We start from the raw sequence: 15,409 nt of genomic DNA, 5'->3' as shown, positions 1-15,409 counted from the left end.
GGCGGCGCGAGCGGCTCGGGAGCGCGGCCGGTGAGTGCGCGCGCGCGGCGCCGAGGACGGCGGCCCTGCCCCTCCCGACCTGGGGCCCGGGGGCCGTCCCGGGCGGGAGCCTCAGGACCCGGCACCCCGATCCGCACCCCCACGGACTCCAGCCGCGGGGTCCACGTGGACCCTGGGCCGCGGCGGGACGGGAGCCAGTTCCCCGCGCGTGGGGGAGGGGGCGCTGCAAACCGGTTCCCCTTTTTCTGCAGCTCAAAGCCTGGGGAAGTGATTGCTCAAAGGGGGGGGGGGGCCGGAAGAACCCAGGTTTCCGCGTCTCCCGCCCCCCGCCCAGCCTGTTGGGGAGGGGCCGAGGCGGGACACCCTGTCCGTCCCCACCCCTGCCCCCTTGGATCTGGCAGCCACTCACCCTGCGAGGCGCAGGGGAGGCACTGCGCCCCCGGCCCCAGCTGATCTGGGGCTCCCGGCGCCGGCCTCCCTCCAGAACGCCGCAGGAGTACCTCCTGCCGTCTGACTTGAGTCCCGGCTGCTGCAGTGCACGCCCCTTCGGCAGCCAGGGTGGGGCCCAGAGGGAACCTGGCCTCTCCCGCCCCCCACCTCGCCTTTGGGTCGATGGTGAGTGGGGCGCCATGGCGAGTTCCTTGAGGTAGGGGTGGGGGCGTCAGAGGCTGGAGGAAGGGGCCCCTGAAGGAGACAAGCTCTAGCAGGCCAGACCTTGCCAGCAGAGAGAGGAAGAGAGAGAGAAATGGGTCGCCCCCACCTCTGCAGTGGGGGCAAGGGTCATCAGGCTTAGGAAGACCTGGCCAGCCTTGGAGGAGCCAGGCAGGGGCTCCCCCACCAGCTGAACGTGGGTAGCCTAGGAAAGGTACTGAGTACCATCAGAAGCAGGGAATGGAGCCCCTTTGTCCACCCTCCTCCCAAAGGTTATGGCATTTTTTTTCTGGGATTGTCACATTCTCTTATTCTTTTTTTGGACTGGGCGGGTTCAGGGACGTTCTTTTTCCTTCTGTGGAGCAGAGTAGCAGCCGCTCCCAAGGGAGCCTCTCTGTCCCCAGAGGCCGGGCTTGCAGCCTGTCCAGCCCCTCCCATCCCAGACTTGGGGGCCAGAGCCTAAGGGGCTGGGAAATGCCAGCAAAATGCCAGGATGAGGGAGGGGCAGGGACCCTAGTTCAGGCCTTATGTGACCTCGGGGGGAGCGGAGTGGGGGGGGGGGGACGGAACCAGGTGGCCCCAGTCAGCCTCAGGAAGGTGCAGGGAGCCCCGGGCCCAGGCCTGCAGCCAGAAGAGAAGACATTGACCCCAAAGTCAAGTCAGCCTCCAGCCTCAGAGCCCCTAGCACGTGGGCCTGCAGCCTCGGACAGGGCCCCTCCTCCAATTCAGAGCCAAGCCTTCGGGTGCCAGGGAGTGGAGTGGGGACAGAGCCCTGCCCCCACTCACGGTGGGTGGGGGCGCAGAGGAGGAAGAGCAGTTTTCTGCCTGGCTACCAGACCTCAGAAGTTGCCACACCCCTTCCCTTCCCTTCCCTTCCCTAGAAGCTTGACCCCTGAGGGAAAGGCACGCTGTGGGGCTGCTGCTTCCCCATCTGCTCGCTGGGAGTCTGTGGGACCCTAGACTTTACCCTAGTTCTGGGTCAGGGCGGGGCCTCGGCATCCCCGCACCGGAGAGGAAAGGGGGCCCTAAGCAGTGCCTACCTCGGGCACTGCCGCCTCAGATCGCCGCTCACATGCAGTCCTAGCATCTCTGCTCCCAGAGCTGCCTGACCTGATTCTGCTGTGATGCCGACCCTAGAGCGTCCGCCTCCCCCTACCCTGGGAGACCCCGAGATGGGCCAAACAAGGATAAAAAGACCACAAGCTGAGGGAGGGGGGCAGCAGGGAGGATGGTAGTTAAATGAGAAAATAAAGTGAAAGCAAGTCACGAGGCTCCTGGCCACCAAGATGGGGGTGTGGGGGTGGGACTGGACGGCTCAGGAGGGCCCTTCTCAGCTGTGCAGGGGAGCACCCCAGGCCCCGGGGGTCCTCACCTAGGCCAAGAAGGACACAGGCAAATGCGGTGGTGGAAAGGCATTTAAGACTGCTCCCCGAGGGCACTGATGGGCCACCCTGGCATGGATGCTGGGATCTATGGTTGGCCTCCCCTGGGGTGGGGGTGGGGGGATCAGACTCCCAACCCTGACTTGAGGCTTTGGTGCCCAGTGCCCCCTGCGCACCTCCCCCATGAAACACGGGTGTGGACGCTGAGATGGAGGCTGGCCCTCACCCCCTCCAGGGACCCCGCATCTCTGACAGCCCAGCCCATTGCTGTCCCCCCCCCTCCCCCCGCTCCCCTTCCCCACCGGCACACCAGGCCTGGTTGGCCTCGGCAGCCTGGCAGGGGAGGGGGAAGGGAAGCCGGGAGACCCTGGGTGTGGTAAGGTGCCAGCTAGGGTTGGGGTGCCAGGGGCAGCGCCCAGGACCAAGGAGCCACAGGCCCCCAGGCCCTCCTCACCCATGCCCCGCTGCATTTCCCACACCCTCAGAAAATCCTGCCCCAGTCAGATCCTTCACGCTGGAGGCCTAGTCAGCTGCAGACATGTTGGAACCCCCCCCCCCCCCACCACCAGGGCCACCTGGCAAATCTGGACTCCTAGTGGGGAGCAATCCTCCTGCAGAAAACCCAGAACAGAGGGAGCTGAGGAAGGGGGTCTGAATGTCTGAGCGCTACCCTTATGCGTTAACCTGACAGCCCCAGACTCCTGGGGGCCCCCAGCCCCTTGGGAGGGGCCAGGAGCCGGAAACCAAGAAAGAGGAACCCAGACTTCCGGCTTCCCAGGGACAGAGCAAATGGGGGTGTCCCGGAACCTTCTGTGGAGATCTCGTCTGGGGCCCCCCCTCACTGCCCCTGCCCCTGCTCACAGCCCTGGTGTAGGCTGGGGGCAGAGGTAGGAGCCTGAACAGAGTGGTCTAAAGCGGGCGGCTGCTCCCCCCAGGGCTCCTGGAAGGAGGGAGAGACTCTCAGGACCCCTTCTAGGGGACAGTGGAGACTGTGGTCTCAGGTTCTCAGGGAGAACCTCCACCTCTCTTCTCAGACTCTCAGGCTGTGGTGAGAGGGTCCCGGAGCCAGCACCACGGAGCCGGGGCGGCCTCCACCACCCACCCATGCCCACCCCGCATGAGACTGAGAAGCAGGTGCACCACCTACACCCCTGTCTCTGCCCCCCTTTGTGGGATCGGGGGCGGGGGAGACCCTTGAACACCTGGGAGGCCGGGAGGGCAACCACCGAGGGGAGTCAGGGAAGAGGTGTGTGCGGGGCCCTGGGTTCTGGCCTGGAGCTGAGGAAGCCCCCATCTCACCAGCACATAGGGCCAGAGGAGGCAGACCAGCCCCCCTCGATGTCCAGTCATGACACGGCCCCCCCCGGCTGCCCCCAGCCGCAACCCCTGCTGCTTGTGCTGGTGTTGCTGTTGCGGCTGTTCCTGGTACGTGGGGATGGGGGCGGGGGGGCGGGGGGGGGGGTAATACAGGAGGGGACTGAGCAAGGAAGGTGGGCTGAGCAGACATAAGGCCCGGGGTCCTGCCGCTGGACCCTCGGATGGGTTCTGAGGGGTCACCTGAAGGCAGGATGCCTCTGCTGCCCACAGCTCTCTACAGGGGTTGTTGGGCCCTGGTGACCCGTCGCCGATGCCCCGACCCCTCTGTACGTGTGACTTTCGTGCCTGGTGTGTGCCTGAGGGTGTGTCCATGTGCAAGCACCTGGCCGACCCACATGTGTGTGCGCTCATTTGTCCGCTTACTCATCGCATGCTTATTGAGGCCGCTGTGATCCAGCCTAAGCTGGCCCTGGGCACTTACAGAAGGACAAGACAGAAGCAGGTCCTACAGACTGTTAGGCGGGGGGACACTGGGCAGAGACCCGGCCCAGGGATGACAGGGACAGGCTTCCAGAGCGGCCATGCCAGAGGGCAGCTGTGGGGCCTCCCCGTGCTAACGGGCTTCTCTAGTGTGGAGAAGCTCTTGGGAGTTTTCACACCTTGCAGAGGCCTGGTCCTATTCAGGCTTCCAGCTCGTGGATGTTGAGTGGCCAGCGCCGTGGACCCAAAGGGGGATCTGCTGACCAGTGAGCAATTCCAGCCCGAGGCGGGAGAAGGGCAGCCTGAGGGCAGAGGTGGGAGGCCATGAAGAATTAGGACGCACTGAGAATTGGGCTGCGGGGGTCAAGGGAGAGTTTGGGGTCTAGCAGGCAGGCGAAGGGAAGAGGGCAGGTCTGTCTGGATGTTTGGGTTTGAGATGTCCGTTAGACATTTCACTGGCCCTACAGAGATCTGGCTGGAGGCATGGATAGGGGAGCCAGCACTGACGCAGTGAGGAGCCAAGGGAGGGAAGAAGGCTCCCTGGGGAGAATCTGCAGTCACACTCGCAGGCTGGGGCTTTCCTACTGCATCAGCCGGGGCCTCTGGGAGAAAGGAGTCGGGGCTGAGGTCGGGCCAGGAAGGGAGGGGCACACCAGGAATCGGTGAAGTCCCAAAGGCTACCAGACGGTAAAGGTCTCCCTTGGCCCCAGGGGAGAGACCGGAGGGAGGGGCGAAGGGCAGCCCGTGCAGACACTCCTTCCCTGGAGGGTGTGAAGGGAGCAGACTCCAGGGCTGCCTACCTGCAGGGGGTTTACACCCGGGCCGAGAGCCCCCAGGCCACACGTTCAGGTGGAACCCATCTGTGTGTGTGTGTGTGTGCGCGCGCGCGCGCGCGCGCCAAGACCACGTGTGCCAAGGAGGCCAGCGCCACCTTTCCCTCTGCGGTTAGGAACGAAGAGCGGCGGCGAGCGTGGCGGGCCTCCCGGGAGAACAAGCTGCAGCCCCTCCCCAGCTGCGAGGCGTGGTAGGTGTGGCCAGCCGTGCGCGCGCGCGTGTCCGGGGGGCGGGGGCGCGCGCCTGACCTGGCCTGGCGGGGAATGCCCACAGCGCCACGCCAAGCCCGGAGGAGGTGCGGAGCTGGGCGCAGTCGTTCGACAAGCTGATGCACAGCCCGGCGGGCCGAAGCGTGTTCCGGGAGTTCCTGCGCACCGAGTACAGCGAGGAGAACATGCTCTTCTGGCTGGCCTGCGAGGAGCTCAAGGCCGAGGCCAACCAGCACGTGGTGGATGAGAAAGCCAGGCTCATCTATGAGGACTACGTGTCCATCCTGTCCCCCAAGGAGGTGCACCGCCTTGTGGACCAGGGCTGGGGGCGGGGGTGGGGGTGGGGGGGCGCCTCCTGAGCCCCCTGACGGTGGCATCCTGTCCCACAGGTGAGCCTGGACTCCCGAGTGCGGGAAGGCATTAACAAGAAGATGCAGGAGCCTTCGGCGCACACATTCGACGATGCGCAGCTGCAGATCTACACCCTCATGCACCGGGACTCCTACCCGCGCTTCCTCAGCTCCCCCACCTACCGTGCCCTGCTGTTCCAGGGAAGCTCCCAGTCCTCCAACGAGGCCTAGGCTGCCCACCACAGCGGCACAGACGTGGGACCCCTCTGGCGGGCACAGACTCGGTTACCGGCACCAGTGTGTGTCCGCGGATGTCCCGCACACCAGCGGGGCCCAGCACCCCTGAGGGCAGTCCCAGACAGGAGCCCCTCTCTACCCCGGGGACCTGGGACCCGGAGGTCCTGCTGAGGGGCGGCGTGAGGGCCTCTTGACACCAGGCAGTCTCTCCCCAAAAAGCTCCCCACTGGGCTCCTGCGTGGGGAGAGGGAGACCTCCCACGGGGTCTGGTGGACCCACCGGCCTCACTTAGGCCTCCTCCCCAAGCAGCCAGGGACCTTGAGAAATGCCTTTGGTGGGCAGTAGAGCCTCTGTGTGTCTAGTTGTGACAGGAGGAGACAGACCCTCTAATGCAAGCTGTCTGCGCCCGGATCAGACCCAGAACCTCAGAACTAGGCTCAAGGCAACAGGAGCCAGTTTCTTTTTTATATTTTCATTAATTTTAAACCTGGAAACATGTCCTTACTGTATTTTATCAAAAAAATGAAAAAGATGTTTTCATATTTATCTCCATTCCTTCTCCATCCAAAATAGGATCTTTTATTGAAGATATTTTTAAAGCAAAAGTCTCTCCTTTCTGTCCACATTTGGGGGTGGGAGATTAGAGAATGAATTGTCCCAAACCTAGAGCAGGGAGCAGCGGGCTCCAAGGACACCTGGCCCCGGTGGGCAGCTGTGCTCAGCCTTGCCCTTGGGAGGGTGCCATGCCCCCTGGCAAGGGCGACCCCCGCAGTGTCTCACCAAAGCTAGGGTTGGGCAAGGCATGTGCTTGCCAACCTGTTCCCTACATTTCTGGGAGGCAGAACATTTCAAACCTGCAGCAGATCCAGGAAACTGAGACTCTGGCCCAGAGTCCACCCAATCCGCTCCATCGGATTGGAGCAGACGATCATGGATGGCTTGGAGACCCAGACGTAGCCTCCTGCCCACGAGCCCTGGGCCCTGAGCTACAGTGGCTGGGGAGGCTCATGAGACCCTGGATCCTCTGTGTCCTAAGGCCCCCTCCCACCTGCACATGCTTATGCTGTGCGCCCCTGCACCTGTCCCTCCTCCATGGGCACACACAGGCAGGAATCTGGGTCCCTCCTGGGATCACCAGGCCCCTCCGAAGGCCAGCGGGCTCTTCCCTCCACCTCTGTTCCACTAGGGCCAAACCTAAGTGTCACCTGATCCCAGGGAGGAGGGCTGTCCCCAGTGGTGGGGGGGCAAGGGCGGCCCAGGTCACAGCCCAAGACCGTGCGTGGCCCACCAGAACCAAGGGCCAGGAACAACACCATGGCAAAAAGAAACATTTAATAATTTGGGGGAAAGGGGAAGAAAGGTGCACTGCAGGCAGGGTGGGGGGCAGGGTGCACAGCCCTCTGAGGAAGTTCAGGTAGGCACAGGGCAGGTCTCCAGAAGCTATGTCTGTCGACAGAGGACGCAGGGAAGGCCGTGGCCAACACTGGGCACGGCCCAAGGCTTCAGACATGCCAACGAGGGCTCAGCAGAACTGCAGCAGACGGGAGAGGCATCAGCCACGCAGCCCCCCGTGACCCCCGCAGGGCGAGAGTCAGGGCTGGGGTCTCCACCCACCTTCTCTCAAGTCCCGGGAGGCTGGCTGGGCGTAGCTGTCCCCCATTTCACATCACACAGACCCCACACAGGCTGGAGACACCCGCGTCCAGAGAAGGCTCACCCACCTACCTTCCAGCGGTTTCCACACTCATTACAGACGACAAAGGTGGTCATGGGCTCATCAGAGCTGCGGGTCTGCACCTGTGAGAGCCCCCCCACCCCAGGCCCAGGGATCAGTCACTCATAGCAAGAGGCCCCAAGAAGCAAGTCTTCCATCAAGTGACAACTTGGGGAGGCTACCCATGCCCTCGGGTAGGGGCGGTATCGCAGCCCCCAGGCCCCTGTGGGTGACCTGTGCTGAGGCTGCGCCAGTAACTCCAACCCTCCAGCCACCCCAACCCTTCTCCCATTACCAGGGACCCCTGACATGTCCCAAGGTCCACATCAGTGTCCACCTCCACGGGCCTGAGCACAGTCCTGTGGCCACCGCCAGGCAGCCTACCACACCCACTCCCTTGCCAGTGCAACGTTCCTCGCGGCCCCTCCGTGCCGGATGAGGTCAGCCCCCCCCCCCCCCAACTTTAGTGCCCAGAGCAAACCACCACCTGAGACACTGCTTACTGGGGACCAGGGGTGCTGGCAAGGAGGAGGTCCCAAAGGTGGCTATCCCTCTCCCCGGCCCAGTCAGTACACATTCACAGTGCATGTGTCCGGACCCAAGTGCAGTCCCCGCCCCACAGAACTGGGGGCAGGTGCGGGCACCCCTCTTGCTGCCCTCAGGTCCCTGGGACCCCGGGAGGACGGCTAGTGGCAGCTCACCTGCGTGTAAGTACAGTTCTTCTTCTTGCACTTCCCACAGGTGAAGAGGTCTGTCTGCGTGCCCCCCGTGCGGGCCATCTGGTGCTCTCGGATGGCCTCCTTGGTCATCGCCTTCCGAATCTCCTTCAGCTCGTCGCTGGCCATCTCCTGGGCAAGAAGCCGTGTACTTACCCGCTGCTCACAGGGGTGGCCCCCGCATCCCTCCCGCAGGACTCACCTCTGACGTCATCACAGCGATCTGCTGGGGTGTTATGGCACCACACAACACGTTCCGCCGCAGGTCGGGGTTCTTAGCGTCCTTGAGGTTGGAGATGCGGCTCCGCACACGGTTTTTATACTTCATGTCCGTGTTCCCCACGTCCCGGAAGATACGTGCAGGTGTTTAAGGACCTATCCAGAGGCCAGTGCTTCTGCCTTCTACCCACCCCCTTGGGCCAGCCGAAGGAGGCCAGTGAGGTAGGGGCTGGGAGGGGAAGGGGAGCCCAGCAACTCAGTACCCACCCACACCCGGCAGTGAGGGGAAGGGCTGCCGGGCGGGGCCGCCACCAGACCCACTCCCCCCCCCCCCCCGCAACCCCGTGGCTAAGGCCCAGCTGCAGGTTCAAAGCCCCAGTGACCCCCGCCCCACCAGCAGGCAGAATCCATCCCTCAGCAGGTCTGGGGAGGGCCCTCCTGGTCAAGAGGGGTGAGCCCACCCAACTGACCAACCACCCGGTGAGGGCACTGGGGTGGTGGCCCCCAGGGGAAGCAGGGCCTGGCTGGCCTCACAGCTCGACCAGAAAGCCCCAGATCCCAAACCCCTGCGCAAAGGATATATTCCTCAATCTGGGCCGACAGGCCCTCGCAGTCTGCACCGACGGCCATATGATCATCTGCAAGAAGCAGCCCCGACTAGCCGCCCCTCTGGCTCCACCACCTCCAGCCTGCCCCGCACCTGACGCCCAGGATCCGGGTGCTCTGGTGACCCCAGAGACCACCTGCCCCCCCCCCACCCGGGGTCAGCTTCAACGGCTAGGGGAGAGGGCTGTCCCCCAGGACCCTCTAAACTCAGGCCGCTGTGGGCAGGCAGAGTCCGGGCCACCCCGGAAGTCTGGGTGCGTATTAGGAGTCAGGACCCCCAGGCAGGCTGTGCAGCGCCCGCCAGGGCACTCACGGTCTGTCTGCAGGGCGGCGGTCAACAGCTCACGGCACTTGTTGCGCACGGCATCACAGGTGACCGGCACCGGGGGAAACGTGGTGATCCTCGGGGCCGATGGCATCCTGGGCAGTTCTGGCCTCTTGCGGCTGGAGAAAGACAGGCCCGCTCGGGCCACGTATACCCCCATGACACACCGGTCCCTACCAGGAAAGCCAGCAATACGGCCACAATCCCCCCCATCCTGGTCGCTCTACCTTGACAGCAGCCCACGGTCCTGCCCGCCTGCAGTCCAGCCCCCCCCATGCCCCCATGCCCTCTGCCTAGTTGGTCAGAGGCGGTAAAGCCAACCGGGTGGGGTGTACTCTCCCGACGAGGGCGCGATTGGGGCCGCATCACCTGTAACGGCCTCCACCCTCCAGGAGGCCGGACGCAGGGCCACGCTGCTCAAGACCAGCTGCCATTTCAGGGAGAGGCAGATGGTGTTGGTGGCTGCCCGAGACCACGGATGGCCGTGCCCAGCTCGAGGCGCTGGGCACTCCCTACAAGCTCCCTGACGACCAGGTTGCATCCACCAAGCCCTCTCTCCTCACAGCCCTGCATCTTGTGACCCTGTGGCCCCCAGGTTAAGTCAGTGGGAGCAGGGGCCTCCTGGAGGAATAACAACACGTGCAGGGGGAGCAGACGAACCCACGGTCCTGCAACCACGCTATAAATCCAGAGCTCAGCCCTTCCTGGCCCCCGGCCCCTTCTGCCCAGTGGGGTCAAACGCAAAGCAGCCTATTGGCCACAGCCCACCCCCAGAGGACCTCCAGTCTCCATGACTGCCCTCTCTGGGGTGGCAGCAGCGAGACCTCAGTGCCCCCAGAACTCCCATCATGCTGCAGGCTGGGGAACCCAAGGGAAAAAGAGTCCAGAAGCAAAGTGACACCAGGCTGAGGGGGATTGGCCAGAGCGGGCCAGTGAGAACCAGACCCAGGACGTGGATGTGCAGCTGGGGCGGAGGGGTGGCACAGCTGCCCCCCCCCCGCCCCCCCTGCCGCCACAGGCCTGTTCAGGACACGTAGGAGCTCCATGCAGCCAGGTGGACACAGCCTCACCTCTCAGACGCTTGGGGCTAGAAAGTTCCAGAGGAGCTTTGGAAGAGAAGTGTGCAGCAAGAGGCCGACCAGGCCAGGCTCCCTGGGGAAAGTCCCTTCCCTTCCAAGGAACCGAAAGGGCTGATGCCTTCGTATGGCCTCAGCAGACCCAGGGCACAGGGAAACCAGCACCTTCATCTGCCGAGCACGGGGCACCCGGGGGCAGGAGGGTGTGCACCTGCCTTCCAGATGCACGCTACCTGGGATCCTGGGCCTCAGGGGACTCCTTCGAGGACGATGCGGGCAGAGGTCCGCCCCTCCTCTGCTCCCTGGCTTTGGCGTCTGAAGCATCTGCAGATGCCAGGAAAGGGGGAGGCTGGCTAGGGAGAGGCAGAGCCAGAGGGGAGTCCCAGGCCAGGGAAGGGAGCGGATCACCACGAAGACATAGCCTTAGCCAGACCACCAGCCCTAGGCCACCAACCCGAACCCCACCGGGGCCCCTAGCTGCTGAGCCTTCCACAACTGGGGCCCTCTGTTCTCCCCGCTCAGAAGGTCCCAAGACAGCCCCCACCCCCTCTTTCCTACCCCCCTCCTCAAACAGGCCACCTGTAAGGTTTCTCTGGGGTCTACCCCACTGCCCATCCAAGCAGGGAGGACTGCCATCTGCCCAAAGTGACCCTTGAGTATGGAGCCCCCCAAGTGACAGCCCCCACAGATGAAGCACGATGAGGCATGGTCATTCCTCAACTGGGCCTTGGGAGTCACAGAGAACTGCCATCCACTGAGCACGCCCCCACAAGGTTCCTGAAACCCTAGCCTGTGCTGGGGACCGGCCCACGGGATAAGGAGCAGCCCCCACACCACCAGGAGAAACACACTTGTCCAACACGTGGGCTAATGGCCACGCGGGAGTAGAGGAGACCCAGGACACAAAGCTCTATTTCACAAGGGTTTGGATAGAGCCCAGGAGAGGCTGGGAAGGTGGGGGGTGGAGGGGGGGGCCTCAGGGTCCCAAAGTCGGCATCTCTGCAACCCCCAGTCACCCTGTGCTGAGTGGCTGTGCCCCCTCTCCTCTCTCCCTTGCCCCCTAAACCTTCTCCCCTCTTCCTCTCCCCCCACATCTCCTCCAGCTCCCTGCCCTCTAGCTGCCCTGACACCTCTCAGTGTGACCACCTGCCTGTGCCAGGTCCCTGCAGGGCCCCCCAGCCACCCTCAATGCAGTCCTGCTCCTATCTCGAACTTTCTTTTCTCCTTGCTCTACATGGAACACCTCTCCCCGCAAGCCCCAAGCCTTCCTGGACCTGTTCTGTCACACCCCCGCTCCCAGGTGGCCCTGGCTCAGGGACAGCACTGCCAGCACCCTACACAGTGCTGACCAGCGCTTCTCAGGGTTCCCCGTGACCCAGCTCTCAGCCTGCTGCTGGACCCGCACCCAGGAGCTTCTTCCAGGACTTGATGAGCGACTTGGCCAGTGCGATGACCCCCTCATCAGAACTCTGCTTCCGCAGGGCGTTGACGGACATGCCGACGCGCGTAGACTGCAAGGCAAGCAGCCTGGGCTGAGGGGCAGCAGTCAGACCCTTTTCGCAGACCCTCCTAGGCTCCCACAGGGCAGGGGGTGGGGACCAGCTTGTGAGGTGGACGGCCTTTCCGAGGGTTACTGTCCCCTGTGGAACCCAGGAACCTCGGCAAGGAACAGGGTGGGTTATCTTTGGATTCCCCTTTGTCTTCCTCAGTAACAAAGGCAGGGACGGTCTCTTCTGGGACAGACACCTGTGCCAACCAAGGCCCAGGGCATGGGCCAGGAAGCCCTGCCAGGTGCCCAGGAGCTGTCCCGGGCAGGAGGCACACAGGGCCCTACCTGCAGCAGGTGCAGCGTGACGGGCATGGCCTTCAGCTCCCGCAGCAGGTCCATGGCTCCCTCCTGGAAGGAGAAGGGGGACCTTCATAAATGACTTCAAGGTCTTGGTGGGATGATCCCACCTCCTCCTACACACAAGGGTAGGGGGGGCACAAACAGTGACAACTGGAGATCCACCTGTGGTCAGGTGCCCAGGGAGGGTCAGGACGAGAAGGAAAGCGTCTTTGTACACTCAATCCCAGCATTTTGGGTCACTGACCAAACCATGGCTATGGGAAACACCGTCAAGGACCTCAGCCCCTCTCCGGCAGCAGTGCCACACCTAGCTGCAGGTGTGGGGCCCCAGGGGTACTCACTGTCCTGTCCGGTCTCAGGACAGGTGGATTGGCAGCATACCCTGAGGTGGCCCCCCTACCTGCTCAGAGGGGGCGACCCAAGCAAGGTCAGTGTCCCCTGCTGAGGCCACACGCTCTACTCCCACACCTACACCATGTCCAGGTTCAAGTCCTGTGGCCTCGCCCTTCATCAATCCCTCCAGGCCTTGCCTGAACCCTCAGGCCAGCCACCTTTCCCACCTTGCCCCCTCCCACCCCACAGCTTTGTTTCTTCAAAGCTCTCTCCCATGCCAATGCCATGCCCAAATGGGCCATTCTCTCCACTCGAGGCTCAGCTTAATGTTCAAGTGTGCCAAGTTGCTTGCCCCAGGACCTTTGCACCTGCTGCCCCCACTGCCATAGAAATACCTCCCAAATATCTACAGGTTTGTACTCTCCCACCTTCAAAAGTTTGTCCAGATGACACCTTCTTGGCAAGACCTCTTCCACTTAAAATTGAAATCACAACCCATGCAACACCCCCATCCTCCTCCCCTGCTTTGCTCTCTTCCACAGATGCTTCACTTTTTAACACACCGGTGTGTTTTAATGTATGGGTCCCTCCCTTGACATGAAGGGGACAGAAGTAGCCTGACCAGCCACCCAAGACTGTGAGAGCCCCATGTCCTGCAGCACAGGCCGTGGGAAGGGCTGGCCCCACTCCCAGCCGCCCCCCGCCCCCCTACCCCCCCACAAACTGGGTGGCACCTCTGTTCTGCAGTCCCCTCCCTGTCACCCCCAGCAGGCTCTGCCCCTCAGCCTGTGCAGAGTCCAGCCCTGAGGTGATCTCCTCAGGGAAGGAAGATGGTTGTCAGAGCCAAGGACACAGTGCTGCTCACTGATCATTTTCCCTGAGACAGAGCCTTGGGCTGTGTAAGGTCAGTTTCTCGTGGGCTCCAGACCAGAGGCATAAACACAACTCCCATCATGGCTCCCAAATCCCCGAGAAGCCTCACAGGGACTAGAACCGCCGCTGGCTCTCCCTGCCCATGCCACAGCACCCCCAAACCCCTTAGACTGCCTTCCCAGTCTAGAGGGTGGTCGACGCCCCCTCCTCAATCTCCCCTGGAGCTTCTATTCAAGCTGTGGCTGTGCTTCCAACCTGGATACACCCTCCTCCCAGCTCTACCCGGCCCCAACCAGCCCTCCATGGGTTCCATAACCCATCTCTGTCCCCACCTGGGGGGTGCTGTCTCCTTCAAGAGAGGAAGCAGCTTCTTTCTCTGGTCATCTCTGGAAACAGCTAAAGATTGTTCCCACACCCTTGCTCTGTGCTGCCCACGGCCTCCCAGGGGTACGAAGACAATGTGTGTGGAGGGGGTGCTGCTTGCTGGATGAATGAATGAGTGGGAGCCAGCCACCCCTCTGGCCCCAGTGTAGACCCCTGTCCAGAACCTGGTCACCGGGGACCCAGGACGAGCCTGCTTAATCCCAAAAACCACCCGAAGCACCAGTGCAGGCGGACAGCCCTGGGGCGGCTGTGCAGGCATCTCGGGCCCGTGACTGAGCCTCCTCCACCACCTCCCTATTCTTAGTCTGCAGGGGAGGGCAGGTTGTGTTTACTCAGCCTCTCGGGAAGCCAGCCAGGACCCCTCCCAACATCCTAAAGGCAGGGGCCACCCACTAAGAATGCTTCCATGTGAGGGTACACAGGTTGTCAAAATCTCAAAGCTGAAGAGGGGCTGCAGTTGGAACCCCATCTACCTGCTTCCTCTTAGGGATCATGACACAGCCTCCTACAAAGGCTCACTGACCACAGGACAACAGACGCCAGGCAGCATAGTGAGCACAGCTGGCGGGGGCGGGGGGGCTCTAGCACCAAAGCACTCCCAGGCCAGGCTCACCAGACCTCCCAAGGGTCTTAAGCAGGGGTCTCTACGTATCTACCCACTCCCCAGTTGCTGCTGGCTGAGTCCTGGCTAAGGAAGGGAAAGAATTTATTAGGGAAATCTGGTTCTTGCAGGGCAGGGACAGATACAGAGGAAAAGGGGGGCCTCTCCACCAGGAAAGGCCTCTGGCCCGCTTGTGAAGGGGTATGAGGGCCACAACCCCAGGCCCAACAGAGTTAAGCGCTGTAGCTCCAGGAGAAAAGGGGGTCCAATCTCACACTCCAAACTCTTGCACACTGAGAAAGGATGTGGGAGACCCAGGGCCGGCCCCAGGGCCCCGCGCCGCGCCCGCCGGGGGGGGGCGGGGCAGCCAATAAGAAAGGTCTGAACGGGCTGGGGACTCCGCAAGGCCTGAGGGGCGGGACCGAGGAATGCTTCCGCTGGCCTGCCCTGGTAGGGGTGGGGTGGGGGAGTCCGGAGTTAGGGGGCAAGTAAGGAGACGGGTCTCAGGTCTGCGGGATCTCAGCCTGGTAGCTGGGGTCTGAGTCCAGAGAGGGCGGCTCCAGGGACAAGGTCCAGGCCCGACTGCGGCCTCTGCCGTGGGTGCGGGAGTGAAGGGCAGGGCTGGCCCAGGGCAGGGGTCTCGGCCACCGACGGGGGTCTCTCCCCGCGTCCCGGGAGTCTCTGCTGGGGCGGGGTCTCGTCCTGCCCCTCGGGTGGTCTCCCCGACCCTGAAGGGGGCTCGGCAGGCTCGGCAGGGGTCGGCGGGGCGGGGGTCCCGGGGTCCTGGCGGCCCGCGCCCCTCACCGCACTCTTCTTGGTCACCATCTTGTCCAGCCTCCGGGCGATCCGCGCAATCTCCTCTTCTTTGCCCATCATCGACACGGGGGCAGGGCCCCCAGCGCCCGCCGCGCCAGCCTCAGCCTCCGGGCCTAGACCCCCTGCCCCGGCCGTCGCCGCCTCCCGCACCCGTCGCAGCCGACGCAGCCCAGCCGCGGGCGGGAGACCCTCCGTTCAAACCCCCGGCCCCCGCGGCCGCCGCGCTGCGTCCTGGGACATGTAGTTCTCGCGGCCGCCCGCCTCCCGCGCGCTCGCCACGCGCTGAACCACAACTCCCAGAAACCATGCGGCTCTGCCTGGCTTCCTGGGGAGTGTAGTCCTGACGCGGGCCGTCGCCGAAGGACGACGGGTCCGGAGGACTCGCAATCCCACGAGCCCCCGCGCGAGGCGGTTAGCCGGCGGAGGGCGCTGCGGTA

At 63.5% G+C, this 15,409-nt stretch overlaps 3 protein-coding genes across 4 annotated transcripts in view; 1 reads left to right on the top strand and 2 right to left on the bottom strand.

Annotated features, from left to right (window-relative positions):
• Positions 1–524, bottom strand: part of OPRL1 (opioid related nociceptin receptor 1) — a 19,501-nt gene extending 18,977 nt beyond the window's left edge. Inside the window, exon 1 of the mRNA XM_040459966.1 lies at positions 410–524. The gene's annotated coding sequence lies outside the window, so the exon portion shown is untranslated. The remainder of the gene's footprint in view (positions 1–409) is intronic.
• On the top strand, positions 7–6,065 carry RGS19 (regulator of G protein signaling 19). The gene is given in 7 exon segments (XM_040459975.1): positions 7–30; positions 3,068–3,167; positions 3,336–3,392; positions 3,394–3,458; positions 4,780–4,854; positions 4,938–5,172; positions 5,263–6,065. Coding segments are annotated over 6 exon segments (654 nt in total). The 5' UTR covers positions 7–30; positions 3,068–3,137; the 3' UTR covers positions 5,455–6,065.
• A 710-nt stretch (positions 6,066–6,775) lies between these two features.
• On the bottom strand, positions 6,776–15,149 carry TCEA2 (transcription elongation factor A2). 2 transcript variants are annotated; one of them, XM_040459973.1, is made up of 10 exons: positions 14,961–15,149; positions 11,951–12,013; positions 11,522–11,627; positions 10,350–10,440; positions 9,029–9,159; positions 8,691–8,747; positions 8,093–8,247; positions 7,876–8,022; positions 7,186–7,257; positions 6,776–6,991 (listed from the first exon to the last, which is right to left on the bottom strand). In XM_040459973.1, the coding sequence occupies exons 1-10, from the start codon at positions 15,030–15,032 to the stop codon at positions 6,983–6,985; spliced, it is 903 nt and encodes a 300-aa protein (XP_040315907.1). In that variant the 5' UTR covers positions 15,033–15,149; the 3' UTR covers positions 6,776–6,982. The 2 variants fall into 2 exon arrangements, with proteins under 2 accessions (XP_040315907.1, XP_040315908.1); XM_040459974.1 differs by having other exon boundaries at positions 7,876–8,019.
• Positions 15,150–15,409: the final 260 nt, after the last annotated feature.

Source organism: Herpailurus yagouaroundi, unplaced genomic scaffold, assembly GCF_014898765.1.
Source record: "Herpailurus yagouaroundi ecotype Mexico unplaced genomic scaffold, PumYag 246, whole genome shotgun sequence".
Taxonomy (NCBI): domain Eukaryota; kingdom Metazoa; phylum Chordata; class Mammalia; order Carnivora; family Felidae; genus Herpailurus; species Herpailurus yagouaroundi.
The sequence above is the reverse complement of the archived record's forward strand: the minus strand, read 5'-3'. Positions and strand labels throughout refer to the sequence as shown.

Excerpts from the sequence above, each read along its gene's own strand:
- TCEA2 (XM_040459973.1), bottom strand. The coding sequence starts at position 15,032 with ATGATGGGCAAAGAAGAGGAGATTGCGCGGATCGCCCGGAGGCTGGAC. Across the intron at positions 12,014-14,960 it reads TGGTGACCAAGAAGAGTGCG|GAGGGAGCCATGGACCTGCT; the intron begins GTGAGGGGCGCG and ends TTCTCCTTCCAG. Across the intron at positions 10,441-11,521 it reads GTCCTGGAAGAAGCTCCTGG|ATGCTTCAGACGCCAAAGCC; the intron begins GTGCGGGTCCAG and ends TGGCATCTGCAG.